Source organism: Dryobates pubescens, chromosome 29, assembly GCF_014839835.1.
Source record: "Dryobates pubescens isolate bDryPub1 chromosome 29, bDryPub1.pri, whole genome shotgun sequence".
NCBI classification, from domain to species: domain Eukaryota; kingdom Metazoa; phylum Chordata; class Aves; order Piciformes; family Picidae; genus Dryobates; species Dryobates pubescens.
The window spans coordinates 815185-840121 of NC_071640.1; the positions used below are offsets into that span (position 1 = coordinate 815185).

Here is a 24937-nt window from a genome sequence, read left to right on the forward strand (position 1 = left end):
GCAGAAGCACCCCAGTGGTGTCTGCAGTGGGCAACTCTGCCTCGCTTGGCTAATGGAGAGGTCAAAGCCATTGACTTCCCTCTGCCCTTCCACCCTCCCTTGCATTTCACCACTTGCCTGGCCAGGCCCGGTGCTTTCCCTGGCTCGAGGTGGAGAGCCTTGCACAGCTGGCACTGCAGACACCGAGAGGGGAGCCCAGGCTGCCGGAGGTCCAAGAGCTGGCAGCAGAGGAGCCCCCTGGGGAGGATCCGATTCGTTTGGGTTTAAAGGCTTCCCAGAGGGGAGGGAGTGCACAGCATTGCAAAACCAAGCCCAAAACAGCTCTTCAGCAACGTGTCAGCCTCAGAGCTCTGCTAATTGCTGCTGTTAATGCTCAGCTCGTGGCTTGTGTTACTCTCAGCTTGAGCAACAGTCGCTGAAGCCAGCCCCAGCCTGCTCCATTTCTAAGTGGGACTACAGCTACCGAACACCTTGACAGCTCCAGCACTGCTGCAGCGAGGAAGCAGAACGCCCTGGGGCTGCTTACAGAGATTTCTGGTGGTATTTAAAGTGAATACTCTCAACCCAGCTTTAAATTCCCAGCTCTTTGCAGTACCTGATGCTCTGACCTCTGCTCTCACTGCAGCTCCCAGGATGGAGCCGAGACCTGCTGGCTGATGTGTGGCTGAGCTGGAAGCCCCAACCCCAGAGCTCTCTTTGAACCCCCTCCCACTCTCCAAACCTCCCTAGGAACCCCCTGAGTGGCTCCAAACCTCCCTACGAGGCTCCAAACTTCCCTACAACTCCCTCTGAGTCTCCAAACCTCCCTACGAACCCCCTGCGAGGCCCCAAACTTCCCTACAACCCCCTGCGAGGCTGAGGGCTCTGCCCGGGAGAGCTCCGGCCTCTGCCCGGGGCCGCACAGCTCCCTGCCCCCGGCCCCCCCGGCCGGTTCGGGGAGGGCTCAGGGGGTTCTCCCTTCGGCCTCCGCACCCCTGTGCGAGCGGCGAGGGTCCGCAGCCCTCCCGGAGGGGCCTGGGCCGGGGGGAAGCAGCCTGGCGGGGGGCAGGACCAGAAGGGCCTTGGAGGAAGAAGAGAGGGGTGGGAAGCCGCAGGCCCCCGGGAGCACGGCGGGACCGGGAGGGGGTCGGGAGGGACCTGGCAGGGCCGGGCAGCGGTACCGGGCGGGGTCAGGGGGTCCCGGGCGGGGGGGCGGGGCAGGGGTTCGGGGGGTGGGGTGGGGTGTTCCGGGGGGGTTGCCGGGCGGGGCAGGGTTCCGGGGGCGGGGTTCCGGGGGGTTGCCGGGCGGGGCGGGGTCCCGGGGGGTTGCCGGGCGGGGCAGGGTTCCGGGGGCGGGGTCCCGGGGGGTTGCCGGGCGGGGCGGCCCCGCCCCGTGCCGGCGCGCGTGCGCGGGCGCTGCCCCGGAAGCGCGCGGGATGCCGATGCGGGACTGATCATGGCCGCCCGCGGCGCTGCGGCTGCGCTGGGCCTGGCCGCGGCCCTGCTGCTGCTCTGCGCGGCCCCGGCCGGCGCCCGCGTCCATCACCTCACCCTCAAAGTAAGGTCTGCGCCGCCGCTGCCCTCCCTGCGCCTCCCCTCGGCGGGGAGCGGCCCCGCCCGGCCGGGCCTGGCCGCATCCTGCGGGCCGGGGGCTGCGCTCCCTGCGCCTCCCGCCGCGTCCTGCCCCGACCCCAGCCCGCGCAGCCCGCTCGTCTCTGCCTGCCCCCGCTGCCTGCCCCCGCTGCCTGCCCCGCTGCCTGCCCCCGCTGCCTGCCCCCGCTGCCTGCCCCCCCTGCCTGCCCCCCCTCTGCCTGCCCCCCCCCTGCCTGCCCCCCCCCTGCCTGCCTGCCCCCGCTCCGCTGCTTTTCCCTTTTCCCTCCCCTGCGCATCCCTTAGCTCCAGCCCCGGCCGCTGCCCGGCAGGCTGCGGGGGGGGCTGGCAGCGGCAGTGGTTTGGAGGCTGCAATGCTTCACCCCCCCGAAAGGGAAAGCTGTGGGTGAGAAGAGAGGGCTGAACCCCAGCCGGGGCGAGGTCTCTGAAGGAGCTTTGGGGCTTTCAACCTGCATCCTGCGGTAGCCTTCCAGCCCTCGCCGGACTCCGGGAGCCGGCGTGGCTGTCCTCTCGGCCTGCCAGGAGTCCTTTCCCGACACCGGTGGAGCAATCAGAAGAAGATACCGGTGCTGGCAGCTCTCTGCTGCGGTCTGGCAGCCCTCTGGCCGTGCTTCCCGAGGCTGCTGTGTCGGCCTGGGGCCGTGGTCCGGAGAAGCTCCTCCTCGGGGGGGGTTGGTGGGGGGTGGCGCAGCCGGGGGCGAAGCTGTGCAGCCGCGGGGGGCTGCTCCCTGGGCTGGCTGCAGCGAAGGGCTGCACGGTGCTTGGGTGGCAGCTTACCTGTGTGTGGGGGCAGCCTCCTGCAGGGGTGGCTCCCTCCTCACAGAGTGTTAGGGGTTGGAAGGGACCTTGAAAAATCCTCGGGTCCAAGTCTCCTGCTGGAGCAGGGCACTCAGGGCACCCAGGAACGCATCCAGGTGGGGTTGGGAAGGCTCCAGAGAAGGAGACTGCACAGCCTCTCTGGGCAGCCTGCTCCAGGGCTCTGTCACCCTCACAAAGTTCTTCTTCCTGTTCCTGTGGAGCTTCCTCTGCTCCAGCTTGCCCCCAGTGCCCCTTGTGCTGCCCTGGCTGAGCAGAGCCTGGCTCCGTCCTCCCCACACTGCCCTGCACAGCTTTACAGCGGGAGTGAGGGCACCCCACAGGCTCCCAGCTCCCTCAGCCTGTCCTTGTGCCCTGCTGGTGTCTGTGAGCCAGCTGTGCCACGGGCCTGGCTTTGGAGCTGCCTTGTGCGAGCTGCCCCAGCGAGCTCTGTGTGCACTGGAGGGATGGGGAGGCCTTTATGCACCTCCTGCACAAACATGAGCCCTGCTGGCACGGCACAGTCTCTCCCTCCCTACTTCATCTGCTGCTTCCCAGCCTTTATGTAGGCTGCAGGCTCCCCCAGCTGTGCCTGGCTCGGGGCAGTCCTCCTCTGGTGCCGCTGCCATTGGCTGCTGGCTCCGACGTGGCCCTTGAGGCGGTGCCAAGGGAAGGGCTGCAGCTCTGGGTGAGCCTTTCAGATCAGGTTTCCTCAAGCAAGCTCTGACTGCTCCAGTCAGAATGGCCTCATTCTTCTCTCTGTGTAATTAGCCTGCTGGGGTGAAGCTGGGTTTGTTGTCAGCAAGGCCAGCCTACAGCCTGAGCAGTTTCCTGCTCTGAAAGGAACTCCTTCCCTCTCTCCAGCTGCTTAGAAGCTGACTGACTGCTTGGCTTTGAGGAATGATCTGTCTGAGTCTTGCTGTGGGGCTGCCCTCATCAAAGGGGACTCCTCCTCAGCACCACTTGGTAGCAGCCTGGTGAGCCTCCTGTGCTGAGAAAACCCCCAGCCAACCCAACAGCAAACCTGCAGCCCCTGGGCTGGGGAAGCACTTGGCAGAGGTTTCCCAAAGGTGCTGGCAGCTGGGATGTCCCTGGTGCCAGAGAGCTGGGGAGGGCCTTGGAGTCACAGGATGAGGGCAGTGGCTTTGAGCTGGAGAGGGCAGAGTGGGACTGGAGGTGAGGAAGAAACTCTGGGCAGTGAGGCTGGGGAGGCTCTGGCACAGGCTGCCCAGGGAGCCTGTGGCTGCCTCCTGCCTGGAGGTGTTCGGGGCCAGGCTGGAGGAGGCCCTGAGCAGCCTGGGCTGGGGGGAGGGGTCCCTGCCCGGGGCAGGGGGCTGGCACTGGATGCTCTTTAAGGTCCCTCCCAACTCAGCCCACTGTGTGCAAGAGATTCCTGCTGTCCCAAGCCTGGATGCTGCAGCCTGGTGTCCTGCAGGGGGAGGGCAGGAGGAAGTTGATGTCAGCAGGGCTGCCCCGGGGACCTGGTGGCACTGAAGGTTGGCAAAGCAGCTGCAGGAGGAGCCATGGGCTGGCAGGGCTGGGCAGCAGCTGTGGGGGCAGCTCTTGAGCAGTGGGGGTGCTGGGCTGAGGGTTGGACTCAGAGGGCTTCTCCAGCCCAAGCAGTGCTGTGATTCCCTCCAGGGAGTTCCCTCTGCCAGCAGCTGGCTCCCAACGGGCAAGAGAGGCCTCTGGGGTTTGGTCTTGCTGCCAGGGCTGCAGCTTCGTGTTCATTGTTATTTGGAGGGTGCTGTTTCTCAGTGGCTGCTTGTAAATGCTTGTGGCTTCTGGTGCTGGCAGGTGTGAGGCTGCAGCTGCTCAAGCTGCAAACACCTCTCAGTGAGGCACTGAGGGTGGCACAGATGGTGTCTCACACAGGTGACAGAGCCCCTGCCCTGTGAGGCTGAGCACTCCCTGAGCAGCCTCCTTCAGCAGGACACAGAGCTGGTGCAGAGGGGGCCCCAAAGGTGATCCAAGGGCTGCAGCAGCTCTGCTGTGAGCACAGGCTGAGGGGGCTGGGGGTGCTCAGCCTGGAGAGGAGAGCCCAGGGGCAGCTGTGCCTGCTGCTGCAGGTGAGGCTGTGTGTGACCTGTGCTCTTGCCTTGCCTACAGGATGATGTGAGGCAGAAGGTTCACCTCAACACCTTTGGCTTCTTCAAGAATGGTTTCATGAAAGTCAATGTCAGCAACCTCTCCCTCAAGCCCCCTGTGGGCTCTGAGGACTCCAGCAGCTTACTGGTGAGTCCCTTGCAGGCTGCCTGGGGGTCTGCCCCCCTGGCCCTGGGGGTCTGCCCCCCTGGCCCTGGCTCTCCTCCCTTGTCTGAGGTGCTGGATCCTGGCTGCTGGGGCTGGTGGTTTCACTCCCTGCTCTGCACTGTCCATGGGCAGAGGTGTGCTGAGGTTTACCTTTGAGCAGCCTGCAGCTGCTGTGAGGAGAAGCTTTAACCTCTTGGGTGCTCTGCTGAGCTCAGCCCTGGCTTGAGGGAAGGTCTCCTGAGCAGGGCTCCAGGGTCAGACCTTCACCTGCCTGTCCTGCAGCTCACCAGCTAGCAGCAGGTTCCCAGAGCTGCAGCTGCCTGGGTTTGAGAGGAGTCCACCCCTGGGGCAGTGCAGCCTGGAGAGGAGAGGGCTCCAGGGGCAGCTCAGAGCTGCTGCCAGCACCTGAAGGCATCCTGCAGGAAGGCTGCAGAGGGCCTCTTGCTGGGGCTGTCTGAGACAGGGCAATGAGAAAAGCCCCCCAGTTCTGCCTCAGATGCAGGCTCCTCTCTTCAGAGAGCAGAGTCTGCCTCTTGCCCTGCTGGCTTGGGTCCTGGCCCAGAGGAGCTGCTGGGCTCTGAGATGCCTCTGTGCTTTGTCCCAGGTGGGCTTCAGCCTGGACCGCACCAGGAACGATGGCTTCTCCACCTACCTGGTAAGAGCAGGAGGTGCCAGCTGCCAGGCTGGGGGCACCTCGCACCTGCCCCTCCTCCAGGAATGGCTGGGAGCAGGCAAGGAAGTGCCTCCAGGCCTGGGCAGGCTGTTAGGGGCAGTGCAGCTGCCTGGGGAGGGTCACACCCCCTCAGGAGGGCACTGCAGGAGTGGTTTGCTTCCCTCCCCAGGATGAGGAAGTGGATTACTGTATCCTGAAGAAGAAGCCAGAGCAAGATGCCTCTGTGGTGATCTTGCTGCTGGACTTCAAGGCTAAAGTGTGAGTAGTGCACAGCACCCCCTGAAGCCACTTCTCTGGCTGCAGCTGAGGTGGCACTTGTGGGGTGTCCCTGGGGGCTGGGAAGCTGCTGCTGTGCACTGCACACTGGGTGGGGGCCAGAGGAAAGGCTCTGCAGTGCAGCATGGCCCAGAGCTCCTCCTGTGTGTTGGGAGGGTGAGGAGACCCAAGGGCAGAAGTGCTCAGTGGTGCTGAGGGCAGGACCTGCAGCCTTGGGCCCCACTGCAGCTCCTGCAGCGAGTGTGGGGCTTGGCTGCTTCCTGGGAGCCCCTCTGGGGCTGGGCTGCTTGCCTGGGCAAGCCCAGCTGGAGCTGGCTGTGTGCAAGCCAGGCTGCTGGCCAGGTTCTGCTTGCCACAGCTCAGGTGGTGCCAGCTCCCTGTGCTTAACCCCCCAGGCCCAGGCAAGTTGGGAGCCCTGTGCTGGGGGGGGGTGGGCCATGGCAGCCCCTGCAGGGGGGCTGAGTTGCTGTCCCTCTTGGCTCACTCAGGGTGACTGTGAGGTTCTCTGCCAAAGCTGCTGCTCTCCTGCCTGCCATCTCCTTCATCCTGGAGGGGAACATCCCTGCCTCCAGCACCAAAGCCCTCAGAGCCTCAGAGCAGAGCAGGCAGCCTGAGAGAAGTCCTGCCCAGCCCAGCCCAGCTGCAGAGGGCAGAGGTAAGGCTGCCCAGGTGCCTCATGCCTAAGGCACCCCAGGGCACTGCCCCTGGGCCTGCTGTGGGCCAGAGCGTGGCTCAGGCCCTTCCCAACCACTGCATGAGTTTGGGTGCATGGAGCTGGGGATCAGAAGCCCAGCTGGGCCCTGAGGGCTGTGGGGCCAGGGAGGTGAGCAGGCCAGGAGCCTTCCTTGGCAACACAAATCTCTCTCTGGCTTCCAGGCTGGCAGCCAAACCACTTCTGTAATCTCAGCTCTGAGGGGGTGAGCTCTCAGCAGCCCATGGCAGCCCCTCCTGGCTGTGGGCTCTGGAGCAGCCTGAGTCTGTCCTGCCCTGCACAAGCCCTGATGGCACTGAGTCAAGAGCTGAAGCTGGGGGGCTCTGGAGGGCCTGGGTCTGACAGCTCCAGGTTGGCTTTTCCTTGCCTCCAGGAGTGTGGGGTGCACACTGGCAGTGCAGGAGCCCCAGGCCCTGAGCTGCTGCCTCCTGCAGAGAGAGGACCTCATGTTTGAAGAGCTTCCTGCAGGACTGGAGTGCAGCTGTGCCTTGGGTGCTGCACTGCTGTCACTTGGAGCCCCTGGGTTCAGCACAGCTGTTGGCTTCAGTCTCTGGTGCTCTTAGGCCTTGCTTTGCAGGGGGCTGAGAGCTCCTCCCTTCTCCAGGGCTAGGTAGGACTTCATGTGGTGGGCAGGCCATGAGCTGAGCTCCAGATGAATCAGGCAGAGTCCTCAGCAGCCTGGGTCTGGCACAGGACATCTGCCTCCTGTGGAGGGTCACAAAGATTTCCTGGGTGGGCCCTGGGGGAGCTGCAGCTGCAGAGCAGCCTGGCCTGGGCCTTTCAGGATGCATTCAGAGCCAGGGTGGCTGTGGGGAGAGGCCTGGGAGGGCAAGGGGAGCCTGGGAGGGAGTCCCTGTCAGAGACTGTCAGGGCAGTGCCACACAGGCAGCTGGGGGAGGGGCTGGGGAAGGGATTGGCACAGCCTGGGGGGTCTGGATGCAGGCTCTGATGCACCACTCGTGCTCTCTCTCCCCAGAGAAGAGGTCCAGGCAAGGCACAACAGCCCCCCAGGTAAGGCACTGCCTGCTCCTGCCTTCAGAGGGCTCCTGGGGCAGTGTGCAGAGGCAGCACAGCCTGGAGGTGGAGAGGAATCTCCCTGCTGCTCTCAGCCTCCTCTCCAGCATGGAGCTGTGGTGGAGCAGCTCTGGGGGCAGGTGTCTGCCCATGGGCAGGGGGGAGGTGGTCTCCAAGGTCCCTTCCAGCCATGCTGTGCCTCAGGCTGATGCAGCTGAGAGTGGGAGCTCCCTGCCTGAACACAAGCTGAAAGCCTTTTCCTTTTGCCAGAGCTTGATAGAGCAAGAGCATCCTGTCCACAGTGAGAGAGGCACCTTGGCCTTCCAGGTAGGCTGCCTGCTGCTGCCTGCTCTGCCCTGGGCAGGTGGTTCCTTCACTGCCCTTGGGCAAGGGGGGCTCAGAAGTTTGGGTGGACTCTTGTTGAGAAGAGGAATCCTCTCCTCATGAGGTGCAGGAGCTGTTCAAAGCAGGCCCAGGGGGAAGGGTTTGGAGCTGAGGCAGAGCAGGGCCAGGCTGCAGCTGGGGAAGCAGCTCTGCAGCAGGAGGGAGCTGAGGCTCTGGCACAGGCTGCCCAGGGAGGCTGTGGCTGCCTCCTGCCTGGGGGGGCTGAAGCTGGCCTTGAACTGAGAGCTGTCCCTGGGCATGGTGGAGGTTGGAGCTGATGATCCCTGAGGTCCCTTCCACCTGAGCCCCTCTGTGGTATCCTCAGAGCAGGCTGCTGGCAGGGAGGAGCCAGCTGACCCCAGGGGGCTCTGCTGGTGCCTCAGCTGGGAAGGCTTCTGACCAGGGCAAGCCTCCTGTGAGAGAGCAGAGTGCTGACCTCTGTCCCATTCCTTCTTTCCAGTTCTTCTTTAACATCAGCTCTGACTCACAGGAAGGCCTCTACAGCCTCTACTTCCACAAGTGTGCTGCTGGTGATGGCTCCACGAAGGACCAGAGGCTCTTCAGCCTGGATGTGAGTGCAGCTCTGAGGGGGCAGGAGCCCAGGGAGAGCACAGCTCCCAGTGCCAGCACAGGCAGGCTCCTTTGGCAGGGGGGAGCTGCCCCTTGGCACCCAGGAGCCCTGTGCCCTGCTGAGCCAGGCCACTGGCACAGCTTTGTGCTGGCTTCCACCCTGGGGCACACTGAGCTCCCCTGGAGCGAATCCCCTCAGTGCCTGAGGCAACCCAGCCAGGCCAGGCCCTGAGCAGCCTCTGCCATGGCTGTGTGGTGCTGCTGGGAGAGCAGGGCAGGGAAGTGGAGGTGATAAAGCTTAGCCCTACCTGAACTCAACCCCTGGAATCTGCTGCTGTCTAGAAGGCCAAGTTCTGGGGCTGCTGTTGGTCACTTTGCCCCACAGGAGAAGCTGGGAAGGGAAGCAAAGCTGCCTCAGGCTCCTGCTGGCCTGTACTGAGGGCTGCAGGGCAGGCCCAGTGCTGCAGGCTGCTCTCCAGCTGTGCTGTGAAGGAGGCTCCAGCACAGAGCCTGTGCAGGGGCACAGACAGGGTGTTGGTCAAGCTGCTGCTTGCCCAGTGGCAGGGCAGCGCTTGCAGCAGTGTTGCCCTGCTCCTGGCAGGCCAAGGCATCCCCTGCTGGCAGGGCTCAGGGGGGGGAGCTGAAGGGTGGCACAGAGAGAACTGCTCCTGGGGCCAGTGGCTGTGCCCTGCTGAAGCCCTGGAGGGCAGCTCTGTGCCTCCCAGGGGAGCTGTGTGGGGCTGTGCAGGGGGGGAGCTGCTGGGGGCTGCCAGCCCCCGCTCGGCGCAGCCTGCCTGCGGGGCGGCCCCCGGCGCGCTGCAGCTGCTCACTCAGTGCTGTTCACCTTTCACATCCAGATAGAGATCACAGAGAAGAACCCTGAAAGCTACCTCTCAGCAGGGGAGATCCCCCTGCCCAAGCTCTACATCTCCATGGCTCTCTTCTTCTTCCTCTCCGGCGCGGTCTGGATCCACATCCTCCGGCGGCGCAGGTGGGAGGCTGCTGGGGGTCAGCCCAGGCAGGGCCCAGCCCAGGCAGGGCCAGCCCAGGCAGGGGCAGCCCAGGCAGGGCCCAGCCCAGGCAGGGCCCAGCCCAGGCAGGGCCCAGCCCAGGCAGGGTCAGCCCAGGCAGGGTCAGCCCAGGCAGGGGCAGCCCAGGCAGGGCCCAGCCCAGGCAGGGCCAGCCCAGGCAGGGGCCAGCCCAGGCAGGGGCCAGCCCAGGCAGGGGCCAGCCCAGGCAGGGGTCAGCCCAGGCAGGGCCAGCCCAGGCAGGGGTCAGCCCAGGCAGGGGTCAGCCCGGGCAGGGGCCAGCCCAGGCAGGGCCCAGCCCAGGCAGGGGTCAGCCCAGGCAGGGGTCAGCCCAGGCAGGGGTCAGCCCAGGCAGGGGTCAGCCCGGGCAGGGGCCAGCCCAGGCAGGGTCAGCCCAGGCAGGGCCCAGCCCAGGCAGGGCCCAGCCCAGGCAGGGGTCAGCCCAGGCAGGGGCCAGCCCAGGCAGGGTCAGCCCAGGCAGGGCCAGCCCAGGCAGGGGCCAGCCCAGGCAGGGTCAGCCCAGGCAGGGGCCAGCCCAGGCAGGGGCCAGCCCAGGCAGGGGCCAGCCCAGGCAGGGTCAGCCCAGGCAGGGGCCAGCCCAGGCAGGGGCCAGCCCAGGCAGGGTCAGCCCAGGCAGGGTCAGCCCAGGCAGGGCCCAGCCCAGGCAGGGCCAGCCCAGGCAGGGCCCAGCCCAGGCAGGGGCCAGCCCAGGCAGGGCCCAGCCCAGGCAGGGCCCAGCCCAGGCAGGGGCCAGCCCAGGCAGGGGTCAGCCCAGGCAGGGCCCAGCCCAGGCAGGGCCCAGCCCAGGCAGGGCCCAGCCCAGGCAGGGTCAGCCCAGGCAGGGCCAGCCCAGGCAGGGTCAGCCCAGGCAGGGCCCTGCCCTGGTGGCTTTGCACTCCTCCCCCTGGCAGTGCCCAGGTCCCAGCTCTGACCTGGCTGCTTTGCACTCCTCCCCCTGGCAGTGCCCAGGTCCCAGCTCTGACCTGGCTGGGGCCAAGCCCTGGGGCACAGCACTGCAGGGAATCCTTCCCCCCAGTCAGTGCAGCCTGGGAGCTCCCTGGGACTCCCCTGGCAGCTGAGGGTTTCCTGCTGGCCTTTACCTGCTGCTCCTTCTCCTCTCCCTCCCAGGAGTGATGTCTTCAAGATCCACTGGCTGATGGCAGCTCTGCCCTTCACCAAGTCTCTCTCCTTGGTCTTCCACGCGGTAGGAGCTCAGCTGGGCCCCAGGCTGTGCTGCTGGGGAGGGAGGGGAAGGCTCTTCCATGGCACAGAAAGATCTGCTTGGAGCAGGCCTCCAGGCTCCTCATTCCAGCCCTCCACCCAGCCCTGCAGGCTCAGCACCAAGCCACGGCCCTCAGCACCAGGCCTGCAGCTGCTGGACCCCCCCAGGGCTGGGCACTGCAGCACTGCCCTGGGCAGAACATTCCTTCCAGGGCTGAAGTATTGCCTGAGCTCCAGCCTGGGCCTCCCCTGCTGCAGCTTGGAACCTCTGCCCCTGCTCCTGTCCCTGGCCACCGAGGAGCAGAGGCTGCCCCCTGCTCACTGCAGCCTCCCTGCAGGGAGCTGCAGCTTGCAGCTGCTGGGGGAAGGGATTCAGCTCCCAGCAGCAGGTTCTGACCAGCAGCTGAGCAGGGCCTGAGGTGGTGCAGAGGCACATGAGGGTGGAATGAGCTCCCTCAGGTGTAATGCTTTGGCCACCTGGGGCTTGGCACTGCTTTAGATGAAGCATTATGGGGTGCTGCAGCTTTAACCCTCCCAGCACAGAAAGCCTCTGCTGAATTGCCACCAGAGGTATCCCCTGGGTGAGGCTGGGGAGGCTCTGGCACAGGCTGCCAGGGAGGCTGTGGCTGCCTGGGGGGGTTGAAGGCCAGGCTGGCTGAGGCCCTGAGCAGCTGAGTGTGGTTGAGGTGTCCCTGCCTGTGGCAGGGGGTTGGAGCAGATGGGCTCTGAGCTCCCTTCCAACCTGTGCTGTGTTTTCTGCCCCCAGATTGACTACCACTACATCTCCTCTCAGGGCTTCCCCATTGAGGGCTGGGCTGTGGTCTACTACATCACCCACCTGTAAGTATGGCAGAGGAGAAGGTGCCAGCAGTGACCCTGGACTCCCTGGGGGGCTGTGCCCCTCCCCAGCAAACTGGCAGCTTGCTGCTGCTGTGGCACTGTGCTCTGTGTGCCAGGGACAGCCCTGGGAGAGGGGGAAGGCTCTGCTGGTGGAGCTGCAGAGGGCTGGCAGCTCTGGAGTGGAGCAGCACTGGGAGTGCTTTGCTCTGCTGCTCTGGGGGGGTGCAGCTGGCAGTGCTGCTCCTGCTCCCCCAGGGCAGGGCTGGCAGCAAGTGTGGCAGTGCCACATCCTCCCAGCTCTGCCTCTGCTTCCTGGGGTGGTGCTGAGATGCCAGGCTTGGGCAGAGCAGCTGGCAGGGGAGGCAGGGTGGGAGAGGCTCACTCTGGCCCCTGTTTCCCCTGCAGGCTGAAGGGTGCTCTCCTCTTCATCACCATTGCCCTCATTGGCACAGGCTGGGCCTTCATTAAACACATCCTCTCAGACAAGGACAAGAAGATCTTCATGATTGTCATCCCCCTTCAGGTGAGGACTCTGCTGCTGCTGCCTCAGGGCAGAGCTGCTGCCAGCTGTGAGGGGCTGGGACCCCCTCCCACAGTGCCAGAGACTGCCTGTGCCAGCCTGCTGGTGCAGCCTGAGCTGAGCTGGGGCTCCCTGGGCCAGAAGGCACTCCTGGAGCTCTCCCCACTCTGATCCTGCTCACTGCAGGGAGGAAGGTGATCAGATGCCAGCAGGGCTGAGGGCTGGGGGGTTGGCATCTGCCTGCTGGGGCAGAGCTTGGGCTGCAGAGGAGTGCTGAGAGCTGTCCCTGCTGCCTGCAGGGGGTTGGACTGGGTGGGCTTCAGAGCTCCCTTCCCACCCCCTGCCTTCTCTCATTCTGTTTGCCCTGCTGCTGGCTGGGCCTGAGGGGAAATGCCCCTTGCAGGGCCCCTGGCCCTGAGGAGCCATGCCCAGGGGCAGTGCTTGCCTCCTGCCCCAGGCCTTGGAGTCCCCAGGAGTGCAGCAGCTGGCTTGTAGGCAGAGCAGCCTCTGCCTTTCCCCCAGCAGTACCTGGCCAGTGCCTGAGGCTGCTGCAGAGCTCAGGGCAGGAGGTGCCAGTGGCCAGCTGGAGCTGTTGGCTTCAGTGCAGATAATGCTTAGTGTCTGCTGGCTCTGCCTGCACAGAGTCCTCTTTCTGTGCCCTGAGGAAGGGCTTTTGCTCTTCTGTCTGCACTGCTGGGTTCAGCAGGGCATGGGGCAGGAGGGGCTGAGTGCTGCAGGCCAGCAGAGCTCAGTTCCAAGCAGCTGCCCTGCGGGGACTCTCTGCAGGCACTGCTGACACAGAGCTGTGCTGCTGGCTGGGTTCTCCCTGGGGGGCAGCCTCTGCTGGGCTGGCAGCCCTCCTGTGGGCCCTCCTTGGCAAGCTGCTGAGCCCCTGGGGGTGCTGTGCCCTGCAGGTGCTGGCCAACGTGGCCTACATCATCATCGAGTCGACGGAGGAGGGCACCACCGAGTACGGGCTGTGGAAGGAGATCCTCTTCCTGGTGGACCTGCTGTGCTGTGGAGCCATCCTCTTCCCAGTGGTGTGGTGAGTCTGTGTGCCAGCCCTGCCTGCTGCTCACAGCTGAGGCCTCTGCCAGGCCACACTGCTGGGCCTCTGCTCCCCTCTGAGCTGTGTCTGAGCACTGCTGGAGCCTTGGCCTGGTGAGGGGGATGGGGACTGCAGTGGGGCCAGCACAGTGCTCAGCCTTGGAGGCTTCAGGGGCTTGGGGTTCTGCAGGAGTGCTGCCTCCCTGCCCCTGAGAACTGGAGCTTTAGTCCCTGCCTTGAGGCCTGGCCCAGCAGTGCTGCCTGAGGGCAGAGCTGCTGCAGGCTGGGGAGCTGCAGCTTCTCTCTTGACTGCTGAGGAACAATAATCCCCCAGGGAGCATTCCCCTGCCCTGCTTGGCAGGGAGTGGTGCTGCTTACATAAACCTCAGCCACAACAGAGAGAATTCAGATCAACACTGCTCCTGCTGCCTGCCAGTTGGTCACAGCATTTATCTTCCACATTCATTTGGGGCTTAATTGGATAAACAGCTGGGCCTGAAGGAGGAGATGAAGCAGCTCCTGGCTCCCTCCTCAGTAAACACAGAGCCTCCTCTCTCCCCCTCCAGTCTCTGCTGTGGTTTCTGTTTTGGAAACCCAGGGTGGCTGTCAGTGTCCTCAGCCTGGAGTGCTTGAGCCTGAGGGCTGCTCCCCACTGCCTGTGGAGGGATGTGTGTGCACAGACAGACAGACAGACAGGCCTGTGGCTCCAGCCTGGCTTCTGAGGGTGGGCTTCAGCTTGGCCTGGCCCTCCCAGCTGTCCTCAGCAGCCTTCTGCCAAGGCTGGGAAATCCCTTCCAGGAAACTGGCACTGCCCACTTGGCCTCTGCCTTACCCCAGGCCACGTGCTGCAGCTCTGGGAGCTTTGGGAGCCCTTAGGGGGAGCAGAGCTGCAGGGATCTCACCTGGGGGCAGCTTCCTGGGGCACAGGGGAGTCCCCCATGCCCAGCTCTCACTCCCTCATGCCACCATCCCCCTGTCCTGCCTGCTGATGTGCTGCTAGAGAGCCTGCTGGCCGTGAAGGAGCTGCCCCTGAAGAGGAAATGTGTTTGGGTGAGCTGCCCTGTAGCTGCTGGTAGCCTGCAGGCAGTGCTGCTGCACTGCCATGGCACCAACACAGGCTGGCACTGCAGCCCAGGACATGAACCCCTGTGCCACTGCAGCTGGGGCACTGACTCATGGCAGCAAGGTGACTAAGGCCTGGCCCTTGGCTTTCCATTCCTGCTGGGTGGCTTCTCTTACATGAGCTGCCTCTGGAGACAGGGAGGCTGTAATCAACTACTGAGATGCAGAGAGCTCAAGAGAGCAGTGAGATGCCAAGTGCCTGGCAGCGCTCTGAATAGCAGCTGAGGCAGAAAGCCTTCTGCTGGAAACTGCCCCAGTTTCTCCCTCTGCTGCCTGCCTCCCACAGAGCTGTCTGGGGGCTGCTGAAGGAGGCTTTGGCAATCAGCTTTTGCAGTCAGGAGGTGATGCAGAGCCTCGAGCTGCCTGCCTGAGCCGGCAGGGTGCTGCCAAGGCAGCAGTGCCCAGCAGGCTGATCCCTGCTGCTGGGGGGCACAGCCCAGCCCCAGAGCTGCCTGGGGAGGTGCAGGACTGCAGTGGAAGGGGGCTCTGAGACTTCATCTGCTCCTTCTCTATCTCTTCCAGGTCAATCAGGCACTTACAGGAGGCTTCAGCCACAGATGGCAAAGGTGAGTGCTCTGCAGTGCTCTGCTGCTGCCTGCTCCAGGCCACGAGGCAGTGCCAGGGCCTCACACCCAGGCAGCTGAGTTCAGCTGCATCACACTGGCAGTGGCACACTGCTGCTGCTCCCTTGGCTCATGGGAATGACTCCTGGGAGAGCACTTCTATTGTGGATGTGTTTCCTTGCCTGCCAGAGCTCATCTGTGGAGCTGCTCAGTGGCTCCTGCACAGCTCAGCACCGGAGGCAGCCACCACAGCCAGAGCAAGTCACCCTGGCAGCTGTGCCTGCTTTGCCCAGCCTGCAGTGTTCAGGAGCAGGGCTAGGAGAGGATCCCAGGGCTGCTGACTGCTCTCAGTCAAAAGAGAGTCCTCCAACTCCATTCCTGCAGAGGTCTGTTGCTGCCAGGGTGGGGGAAGGAAGCTCCTGGTGGGAGCAGCCAGCAGCTGGCACTCTGCAGCTCAGGTCTGGGCCTGCCCCTGTGTGTGCAGTGCAGCTGGGTTTGGGGCAGCAGTGCAAAGCAGCTGATGGGTGAGAAGCCAGCCCTGAGGAGGCTCCTGGTCCACTCAGCCCTGCTGGATGAGTTCCTCAGCTGGCTGCAGGCAGCAGCATTGGAGCCCAGCCCTGGCTGATTTGGTGCCTTCCTCCTCTCTGAAAGCTTCCTGTGCCCTTTGTTGGCAGCATCCTCCCAGCCCACTCTTAGCTCTGGTTTCTCCTCTCTGGGGAAAGCCTCCTGGCTCTGGATGCTCCTTCCAGGTCATTTCCTTGGGCTCCCCTCAGCCCTTTGTCCTTCAGCTGCAGGTGGCCTCTCCCCTCCAGCTGGTGCAGTGTGAGGCTGGGCCCTGAGCTGGCTCCGTGCAGACCCCAGCTGAGCTCTGTGCCTGCCCCCTGGTGAGCTGCAGCGGCAGTGAAGGTGACCCCGGGGGGGCTGAGTGCAGAGCAGATAAAAGAGCAATCAGCCACCACACACAGCCCCCAGGCTCGAAGGGGGGAGGGTAGGAGCTGGTGCCAAAGAGGCTGCTGGATGGAGCAGGAGGGGCAGGGTGCTGCCGGGGCTTCAGCCACCCCCCTGCTGGCTCCATGAGCTCCGGAGTGTGTGTGCAGAGCCTGGGCAGAGCCTGGGCAGAGCCTGGGCAGAGCCGGGGCAGAGCCGGGGCAGAGCCTGGGCAGAGCCTGGGCAGAGCCCGGGCAGAGCCGGGGCAGAGCCGGGGCAGAGCCTGGGCAGAGCCTGCTGCGCTTGCCGGCGCTGGCCAGCGGGGGGCGCTGCGGAGCCGGGCTCGGGCCCCGGCTCTGCTCCCTTGGGGCGCAGCAGCTCCTGCGGCAGGGTCGCTGTGCGGCTCCAAGCCTTGGAGGCGCTCAGGACCGGGCAGGATGGGGCCTGAGGCGGCCTGCTCTGGGGGCAGGGGTCCCTGCCTGTGCTGGGGGGGCTGGAACTGGGTGATCTGTGAGGTCCCCTCCAGCCCAGCCCACCCTGTGACTGCAAGGCTCCAAAGCCACTCCTGGGCTTGGAGGGAGGGTGCAGGGAGCCCCCCTGCAGCTCTGGTGCTGCTTGGCCCCTGGGCCTGTGCTGAGCCCTGCAGCCTGCTCTGATGGCCTCCTGCAGCCTCTCCTCCCTGGCAGCAGGGCTAGGGGCAGCACTCTGCAGTGTGGCTCCCAGGCAGCATTCCCTGTGTGCAGTGAGCACAGGGTGAGGAAGGCTTCCCTGCTCACCCCCATGCCAGGAGAATCCCCTCAGCACCTGCAGGGCTGCAGCAGGAGCTCAGCACCTGCTCTGTGCAGGCTCCTCTTAGAACAGGGAGGGGGCTGGGGAGGGGGCAGACATGCCCCAGGCAGCACTCAGGCAGCTCAGAGCTGCAGAGAAAGGGAGTGAAGGGTCAGGACCTTGCTGGGCAGCCCTGGGGTGCTGGGCAGGGTGAGAGCTGAGAGCTGCAAGAGGCCCCTTCAGGGCCCAGCCGCCCCACTGAGCCCCCAGGGCTGATGTGGCAGCTCCCTGCTGCAGCCAGGTTGCTCCTCCTGCACTTCAGGCTTCCTCCTGACCCTGCTGGGAAGCTCTCTGCCAAGTGCCTGATGTGTTGTAGGAGATCCAAGATGAAGCAGTGCCCCTGGGAGCTGCTGGAGGGCTTTGCTTGCCCTCTTCCTGCTGCTTCAGGAATGCTTTTAAGCTGAGTGCTGTGGAGATCAGAGCCCCTGGAGCTGCTCCTGCAGTGGCTTTTGAGCTCTGCACCCACAGGTGTGCCCTGTTCTGGGGGAGCTCAGAAAGCTTCCCTGGGATCAGCACTGGGGAGGCCACACCTGGAGTGCTGGGCTCAGCCCTGGGGCCCTCACCAGGAAGGACACTGAGGGCTGGAGCAGGGCCAGAGAAGGGCAACAGAGCTGGGGAAGGGGCTGGAGAGCAGGGCTGGGGAGGAGCAGCTGGAGGAGAGGAGGCTGAGGGAGACCTCCTTGCTCTCTGCAGCTCCCTGAGAGGAGGCTGCAGCCAGCTGGGGCTTGGGCTCTGCTCCCCAGCATCAGTGATAGGAGGAGAGGCAATGGCCTGAAACTGTGCCAGGGGAGGCTTAGGCTGGAGAGGAGGAAAAATCTTTGCTGCAGCAGTGGTCAGGGCCTGGCAGAGGCTGCCCAGGGAGGTGGTGGAGTCCCCATGCCTGGAGGTGTTCCTGCACCCTGTGGCCATGGCCCCTGGGGCCATGGTTTGGTGCCCAGGGTGGTGCTGGGCTGCTGCTGGGACTCAGTGATCCTGGAGGTCTCTTCTGAGGCAATTCTCTGCCTGTGCTGTTTGCTGGTGGCACAGATGGCACCTGCAGGGCAGCAGAGCCAGCTCAGCACTGCACTCCCTCTGCCCTCAGCTGCAGCTGGCATTGGTTTAGTCACCAAAGAAGGAAGTCAGAGGCAGCCCTGCAGCCCCTCCTGCAGCCCAGGGAAGCTCTGACTTCCCTCAGCCTGTGCAGGCTGGGGTCAGGCTGGGATGTGAGAGCACTGCCAGCCTGGGGTGATCCCAGCGAGGCTGAGGTGCTTGGAGCACTGCTGCTTACCAGGGGGCTGTGGTCCCCTCCAAGGGGCTCAGGTCAGCTGAAGGCACAAAGCAGGGCAGGAGGCAGTGCCAAGTGCTGCACCACAAGAGGGGCATGGAACTGTTAGAGGGGGTCCAGAGGAGGCTGCAAGGATGATCAGAGGCCAGCTCTGCCCTGGAGAGGCTCTGAAGGAGCTGGGGCTGTTCAGCCTGGGGAAGAGAAGGCTGCAGGGGGACCTCAGAGCAGCCTTCCAGTGCCTGCAGGAGGGCTGGGGAGGGGCTTTGGGCAGGGGCTGGGAGTGCCAGGAGCAAGGGGTGATGGCTTCAGACTGTTGAGGCTGGGTTAGGATGAGACATGAGGAAGAGACTCTTCCCCAGGAGGGTGGTGAGGCCCTGGCCCAGGCTGCCCAGGGAGGCTGTGGAGGTCCCTTGCAGAGGAGCAGCCGAAGGAGCTGCCTCCTGCTAACCACTCCCTGAGGGCCTTTGTCTTCTCTTGGCAGCTGCCATCAACCTGGCCAAGCTGAAGCTCTTCAGGCACTACTATGTCATGGTAAGTAGCACAGCTGGCAGCAGGGCTCAGGCTCTCCAAGTCTTGTGGTGGAGCTGCTCCTGGTGCCCTGGCAGTGCTCTGCTGGGGCCCTTGGCCAGCCCACAGCAGCTTCCCCAGAGGCCTCAGGGCTGTGCTGCTCTTGGGCCTTTGGTTGGACTCAGTGATCTCAGAGACCTTTCCCAGCCCCAACCACCTCCTGCATCTCTGGCTGCATCCTCCTGCCTGTCCTGAGATGTGTTCCAGCTATTTGTAATGCTTCCTGCCTGCCCCTGGGGCCAGCCTGAGCTGCCAGCAGGATTGATGGCCTGAGGAACGTGCTGTAAGCTTGCTCCAAGTGCAGCTTGGGCCCCAGTGGCTGCTTGAGAGGCATGTGTGCAGCTGATGGGTCAGTGGGAGCCATGAGCCCCCTCCCAGGAGCACACAGCCTCCTTAATGACTTCCAGCAGCCTCCTCTCAGACTCTTGGAAGTGCTGAGAGTGATGAATGAGAGCCACAGGTCCCCAGGTCCTGCAGGCTCCTGGCACAGAGCACTTCCTGCTGGAGCTGAGGGGCTTGGGTGCTGAGCAGGGCTCAGTGCAGGGTCCTGCAGCTGGGCTGGGCCAGCCCCAGGCACAGCTCCAGGCTGGGGGCAGAGTGGGCTGGGAGCAGCCCTGAAGGAAGAGGCTTGGGGGTGCTGAGCAGCTCCCCAGGAGCCAGCAGAGCCTCCTGCAGCCCTCAGGCAGCTGTGAGCTGGCTGCAGCCAGGGCAGGGTGGGCAGCAGAGGGGATCCTGCCCCTGGGCTCTGCTCAGACCTCACCTCCAGCCCTGCCTCCAGTCCTGCTGTCCCCAGCAGGAGGACACAGAGCTGCTGGAGGGAGGCCAGAGGGGGCCACAGAGATGCTGCCAGGGCTGGGGCAGCTCTGCCCTGAGCACAGGCTGAGGGGCTGGGGCTGGGCAGCCTGCAGAGAAGGAGCCTGAGCTGCTTTCCAGGGGGGGAGAAGTGTGAGGCTGGTGCCATTGCTGTCCTCATGCCTCCTCCTCCTCCCCAGATTGTGTGCTACATCTACTTCACCAGGATCATTGCCATCCTCATCAAGATTGCTGTGCCCTTCCAGTGGAAATGGCTCTACCAGGTACAGGCAGCAAGGGGAGGCACAGCTCCTCCTGCTGCTGCTCCCTGAGCCGAGCTGCAGCCCCCAGGGGATCCCAGGGAGGCTTTCCTGTGGTGGCAGAGCATCTCTGGGGGGTGCAGGGTGAGGCTGGGCAGGGCTCTGGGCAGCCTGACCTGGCTGAGGATGGCCCTGGGCTGGATGGCCCTTGGAGCTCCCTTCCAGCTCAGAGCACTGAGTGCTGCACCCTGCCTGCTGCTCCTCCTGCTCCCTGCTGTGCCTGGAGGGGCAGGGAGTCAGCTGCTGGCTTTCTGCCTGCCCAGCCAGGAGCTTGCAATTGGAGAGGGGCTGAGAGCCAGGGGCTGGGGCAGGGGAGGCTGAGGGGGGCAGGGGCAGGGGAGGCTGAGGGAGCCAGGGGCAGGGGAGGCTGAGGGAGCCAGGGGCAGGGGAGGCTGAGGGAGCCAGGGGCAGGGGCAGGGGAGGCTGAGGGAGCCAGGGGCTGGGGCAGGGGAGGCTGAGGGAGCCAGGGGCAGGGGCAGGGGAGGCTGAGGGAGCCAGGGGCTGGGCAGGGGAGGCTGAGGGAGCCAGGGGCTGGGCAGGGGAGGCTGAGGGAGCCAGGGGCAGGGGCAGGGGAGGCTGAGGGAGCCAGGGGCTGGGCAGGGGAGGCTGAGGGAGCCAGGGGCTGGGGCAGGGGAGGCTGAGGGAGCCAGGGGCTGGGGCAGGGGAGGCTGAGGGAGCCAGGGGCTGGGCAGGCTCCGGCCTGGGGCTGCCGCTGCCGGCACAGCAGTGGCTTGGCTGTGCCCCAGGCTGCTTGGGCAGGGGAGCCTCGACCCTGGCAAGGGGGGGAAGGCTCTGTGGCCACGGGGGGCTGCAGAAGTGGACTTGGTGGTGGTGCTTGGCCTTGCAGCTGCTGGATGAGATGGCCACCTTGGTGTTCTTCGTCCTCACCGGCTACAAGTTCCGCCCGGCCTGCGACAACCCTTACCTGCAGCTGTCCCAGGAGGATGAGGATGACCTGGAGATGGAAGCTGTGTAAGAGCCTCCCCCTCCCCTCTCCCTCCTCCTCCTCCTCTTTTGGGAAATGAATGTTTGAAGGCAATTTCCTCTCATCTCTCTGGAGGAGATGAGGCTCTGCCCCGGGGCTGCAGCTCTGAGCTGTCTGTGCTGAACTCAGAGGGGAAGCTCCCAGCTGGGCCCTGCAGTGCTGTGCAGTGAGCTGCAAGGGGCCAGGGGGGAGCTGAAATCCAGCCTGAAGTGTCATGCAAGGAGTTCAGTTGCTCCACAGCAGAGCTCTTGCTTTGGGTCCCCAGGTTCTGTCCCTGGGGCAGGCAGGGCCCAGCTAGTGAGGAGTGACTTCAGACCCCTGGCACTTAGACATCCCAGCATGGCTCAGGTGGGAAGGGAGCTCAGAGCTCCTCCAACCTCCCACCATGGGCAGGGACAGCTCTCAGTTCAAGGCCAGCTTCAGCCCCCCCAGGCAGGAGGCAGCCACAGCCTCCCTGGGCAGCCTGTGGCAGAGCCTCAGCTCCCTCCAGCTGCAGAGCTTCTTCCCCAGCTGCAGCCTGGCCCTGCTCTGCCTCAGCTCCAAACCCTTCCCCCTGGGCCTGGCTCAGGAGAAGTCTCTCTGCAGCTTTGCTGCAGGATCCCTTCAGGTCCTGGCAGGCAGCTCCAAGCTCTGCCCTGACCTGGTGCAGTGGTTTCCCTCTCCCCACAGGGAGCACAGCAGGGGCTCAGAAGTCCCAGGCAGCCTCTTCCCAGGGCAACATTGCACTCCTTGCCTTGGGAGCTTGCCTTGCTGCTCCCCTCAGCCTTGCTTGCTGTGTTGTGCCCTGATTCAGCAGCAGCTTCTCTGCAGGGTGTAAGCTGTGAGCTGCTGCCTTGCCCAGCTGCAGCAGGGCAGTTCCCCTCTCTGCACTCCCCCCAGGACAGGGGAGGCTGATTGCAGCCCTTGCTGCTCCTGTTCTTGCTTTTACCAGCATGAAATGTTGTTTCCTGAGGGCTGAGCAGGGGGGAGGCATCCAGGGCCTGCTGGAGCAGGTGACTAATGCCTGGCAGCATCCTGAGCAAGCAGAGCAGGGCTGCTGGGCTTTCATCTGCTGAGTGCCCTCCTGTCCTCCCAGGCTATGGCAGGAGCTAAAAGCCTGCAAGGCTGGTGGTGCTGTGCCCTGTGCTGCTGCCAGCCCTCATGGCTCTTCTGCCTCTCCCAGAGGCTTTTCTCTTCAGGCCAGGCTCTCTAAAACATTTGCTGCAGGAGCAGTCAGTTCCTCCAGAGCCAGGGGGGAGAGCTGTGAGGGTCATGCAGCTTCTCTGCAGGCTTGTGTGGCCCAGGCAGGCTCTGCAGCTCAGGGCTGTGTGCATGGCCTGCACCCCCCAAAGCTCAGCCTGCAGGGAGTGTAAAGGCTGCTGAGGACAGGGTGGGAACCTGCAGAGCTTCAGGGAGAAGCCAAAGTGTCTGTGACAGAAGCAGCAGAAGGCAGGAAGCTTCCTCTGCTCTGGGAATCCTTGGAGCTCTCAGAGCTGAGACCTCAACCAGGAGCAGGAACTTCTGACCAGGGCTTGGAGTGCCTGGGACAGGAGGGGATGGATTGGAGCTGGAGAGGGCAGACTGGGACTGGAGGTGAGGAAGAAGCTCTGGGCAGTGAGGCTGGGGAGGCTCTGGCACAGGCTGTGGCTGCCTCCTGCCTGGAGGTGTTCAGGGCCAGGCTGGAGGAGGCCCTGAGCAGCCTGGGCTGGTGGAGGTGTCCCTGCCCAGGGCAGGGGCTTGGAGCTGGCTGAGCTTTAGGGTCCAACCCAAAGCATTCTGTGAAGCCCCCAGGGGAGCTGGAGTCAGGCTCTGCAGCTCCCAGGCCTCCCTCCTGGCAGGAAGCATTCCCAAGTGCTGCAGTTGCAGCAGAGGTCCTGCAGGGCAGCAGAGTGTGAGAGGAGCTGCAGCCAGGCCCAGGCTGTGCTCCCCCAGGCAGGGTCAAGAGCCAGCCAGCAGCAGCAAGTGCCTCTGCCTGCTGTGGGAGGCAGCCTCTCCAGCCTGTGCTCTCAGCCTGTGGGCCTGCTGCTGCCAGCTGGGGAGGTGAAAGCTGCCTCAGGAGAGGTGCAGCCAGCCTTGGCAGCAGGAGCTGCCAGCCTGAGCCCTGCGGCCGTGTCTGGGGCAGGAGCAGCAACCAGCAGCGCAGGGAGGAGGGGAAAGAGCAGCTCTGGGCTGTTGCCACTCCTCAGAGTCACAGCATGGGGGGGCTGAGAGGCACTTTGGAGATCATCTCCCCCCTGGAGAGCTGCTGCTTGGCCACTCAGCCTGGAGCTGCAGAGCTGCTGAGCTGCTAGCTGTGCAGGGGCAGGTTTGGGGCTGTCCTGCCCTGGCCTGGGTTTCAGAGCGGTGCTGCAGGGTGCCAGCAGCTCAGCCCTCTGCTGCTGTGCTCAGCTCTCTGGCTTGGTGGCTTCTGCAGGTTCCATAAGCAGCTTCTCCATTCCATTAGGCAGGCAGATCCTGAAGCTCCTGAGCAGGAGTGAGCCCAGGACAGAGCTCCCTGCAGCCGCACTCAGGGGTCCCTGCCCGCGGGCAGGACTCCGGCCGCTGCCCTCAGCGCGCTGCTGCCGCTGGCTCGTGCACCCCCTGGCTTCCTCCTGTCCTCTGACCCTCCCTTCCCTTCCAGGGTGACCACTTCAGGAGTCATGGAGGGCATGAAGAAGGTCAAGAAGGTGGTGAATGGTTCTGCAGAGCCCCAGGGCGAGTGGGAGAGCACGGCGTGAGCCCCGGCCCGGGCAGGACCTGCACACAGACTTTGGGCTTAATTTATTGATCTCCCTCCGGGTGGGCAGGGAGCAGCCAGCACCTCCCAGCCCTCAGCTGCAGCCTGGGCTGTGCTGGGGGCAGCCCAGCAGGGCAGGAATGGAACTTCCCCTTGGATCATAAGCAGTGGGAGCTGGGCGCCGGCAGGGGGCGCGGGGCCGGCCCGGCCGCTCCTGGGGTAGCTTTGGGCTCGGTTGGCTTGGGTCTGTTTTCCCCTCCCCTCCCTGCCTGCCCTCCCTCCCTGCCCTCTTCTGGATGGGTTGAAGGTTGCTGAATTGTTTACAGCTGCACCTTCAGGCTGTGTGGCTCCTAAGGTGGGAAGAGCCCCTCCAGTGTGTCTGTGAAGCCTCCTTTCTCTACTGCCCAGCTGTACCTCCACAGCCCTGCCCTGGCTCTGTGCTGGGGCTGCAGGGGCTGGGGGAGGCAGAGGGGGTGCCAGGGGCTGAGTTCAGTTGGGTTTGGGGTCAACTGCTGGGTTTCCTTTTCTTTTTATAAACTCCTTTTGGCTTGGACAAAACACTGGGGAGCAGGGGAGCAGCCCCAGCTGCATTGGGGAGCAGCCCCAGCTGCATTGGGGAGCAGAGGAGCAGCCCCAGCTGCATTGGGGAGCAGCCCCAGCTGCATTGGGGAGCAGGGGAGCAGCCCCAGCTGCATTGGGGAGCAGGGGAGCAGCCCCAGCTGCACTGGGGAGCAGAGGAGCAGCCCCAGCTGCATTGGGGAGCAGCCCCAGCTGCATTGGGGAGCAGCCCCAGCTGCATTGGGGAGCAGGGGAGCAGAGCCAGCTGCATTGGGGAGCAGGGGAGCAGCGCCAGCTGCATTGGGGAGCAGCCCCAGCTGCATTGGGGAGCAGAGGAGCAGCCCCAGCTGCATTGGGGAGCAGCCCCAGCTGCATTGGGGAGCAGGGGAGCAGCCCCAGCTGCATTGGGGAGCAGAGCCAGCTGCACTGGGGAGCAGGGGAGCAGCCCCAGCTGCATTGGGGAGCAGAGGAGCAGCCCCAGCTGCATTGGGGAGCAGAGGAGCAGCCCCAGCTGCATTGGGGAGCAGGGGAGCAGCCCCAGCTGCATTGGGGAGCAGCCCCAGCTGCATTGGGGAGCAGAGGAGCAGCCCCAGCTGCCCTGAGCTGGGAGCTGAAGGGGAGACTGAGCAGCAGAGAGTTGTGCCCCAGCTGCCAGCAGTGGGACAGCTGCTGGGTGGCCTCTGCTGTGCCCCAGGCCTCTGCTGTGCCCCAGGCCTCTGCTGTGCCCCAGGCCTCTGCTGTGCCCCAGGCCTCTGCTGTGCCCCAGGCCCTGCTGTGCCCCAGGCCCTGCTGTGCCCCAGGCCCTGCTGTGCCCCAGGCCCTGCTGCCTCAGGTTTTCACCTCTGTGGCAGTGCAGGGGGCAAGGGGCTGCTCTCCTCCAGAGCACTGCTCTGGGCTCTGCACTCCTGCAGTTGCTCCCCAAGAACTCACCCCCAAAGAACCACAGCAGAGGTGTGAGAGTGGTGCTGGTCCCTGGGGCTCTGCCATGCCTCTGAAGCACTCAGCCCCAAGCTGTGACCCAGAGCTCTTCCAGCTGCTGTGTGAAGCCTCCTCGAGGTATCTCCAAAGGCACAGCAGCAGCAGCTCCAGTGGGAGCCTCTCCAGCAGCTGTCCTGCAGCACAGAGCTCTGGCTCGGCCCTGGCTGGGTGCCTTGGCCTCTCTGGATGGCAGCTGGCACCTCTGGCTCTGCAGGGGGAAGGGTCCTGCTGGGGGGGTTGGTGGTGCTGGGCAGGGGGGGGTTGGTGGTGCTGGGCAGGGGGGGGGTTGGTGGTGCTGGGCAGGGGGGGGGTTGGTGGTGCTGGGCAGGGGAGGGGGTTGGTGGTGCTGGGCAGGGGAGGGGGTTGGTGGTGCTGGGCAGGGGAGGGGGTTGGTGGTGCTGGGCGGGGGGGGGTT

General features: G+C 64.8%; 1 protein-coding gene across 1 annotated transcript; it reads left to right on the forward strand.

The window, feature by feature from the left end:
- Positions 1-1390: 1390 nt before the first annotated feature.
- Positions 1391-23171, forward strand: GPR107 (G protein-coupled receptor 107). The gene is made up of 18 exons (XM_054174319.1): positions 1391-1537; positions 4495-4620; positions 5243-5293; positions 5481-5569; positions 6076-6247; positions 7281-7310; positions 7584-7640; positions 8158-8268; positions 9125-9258; positions 10424-10499; positions 11283-11356; positions 11762-11879; positions 12791-12921; positions 14568-14611; positions 18109-18158; positions 19187-19270; positions 20154-20278; positions 22891-23171. The coding sequence occupies exons 1-18, from the start codon at positions 1436-1438 to the stop codon at positions 22985-22987; spliced, it is 1671 nt and encodes a 556-aa protein (XP_054030294.1). The 5' UTR covers positions 1391-1435; the 3' UTR covers positions 22988-23171.
- Positions 23172-24937: the final 1766 nt, after the last annotated feature.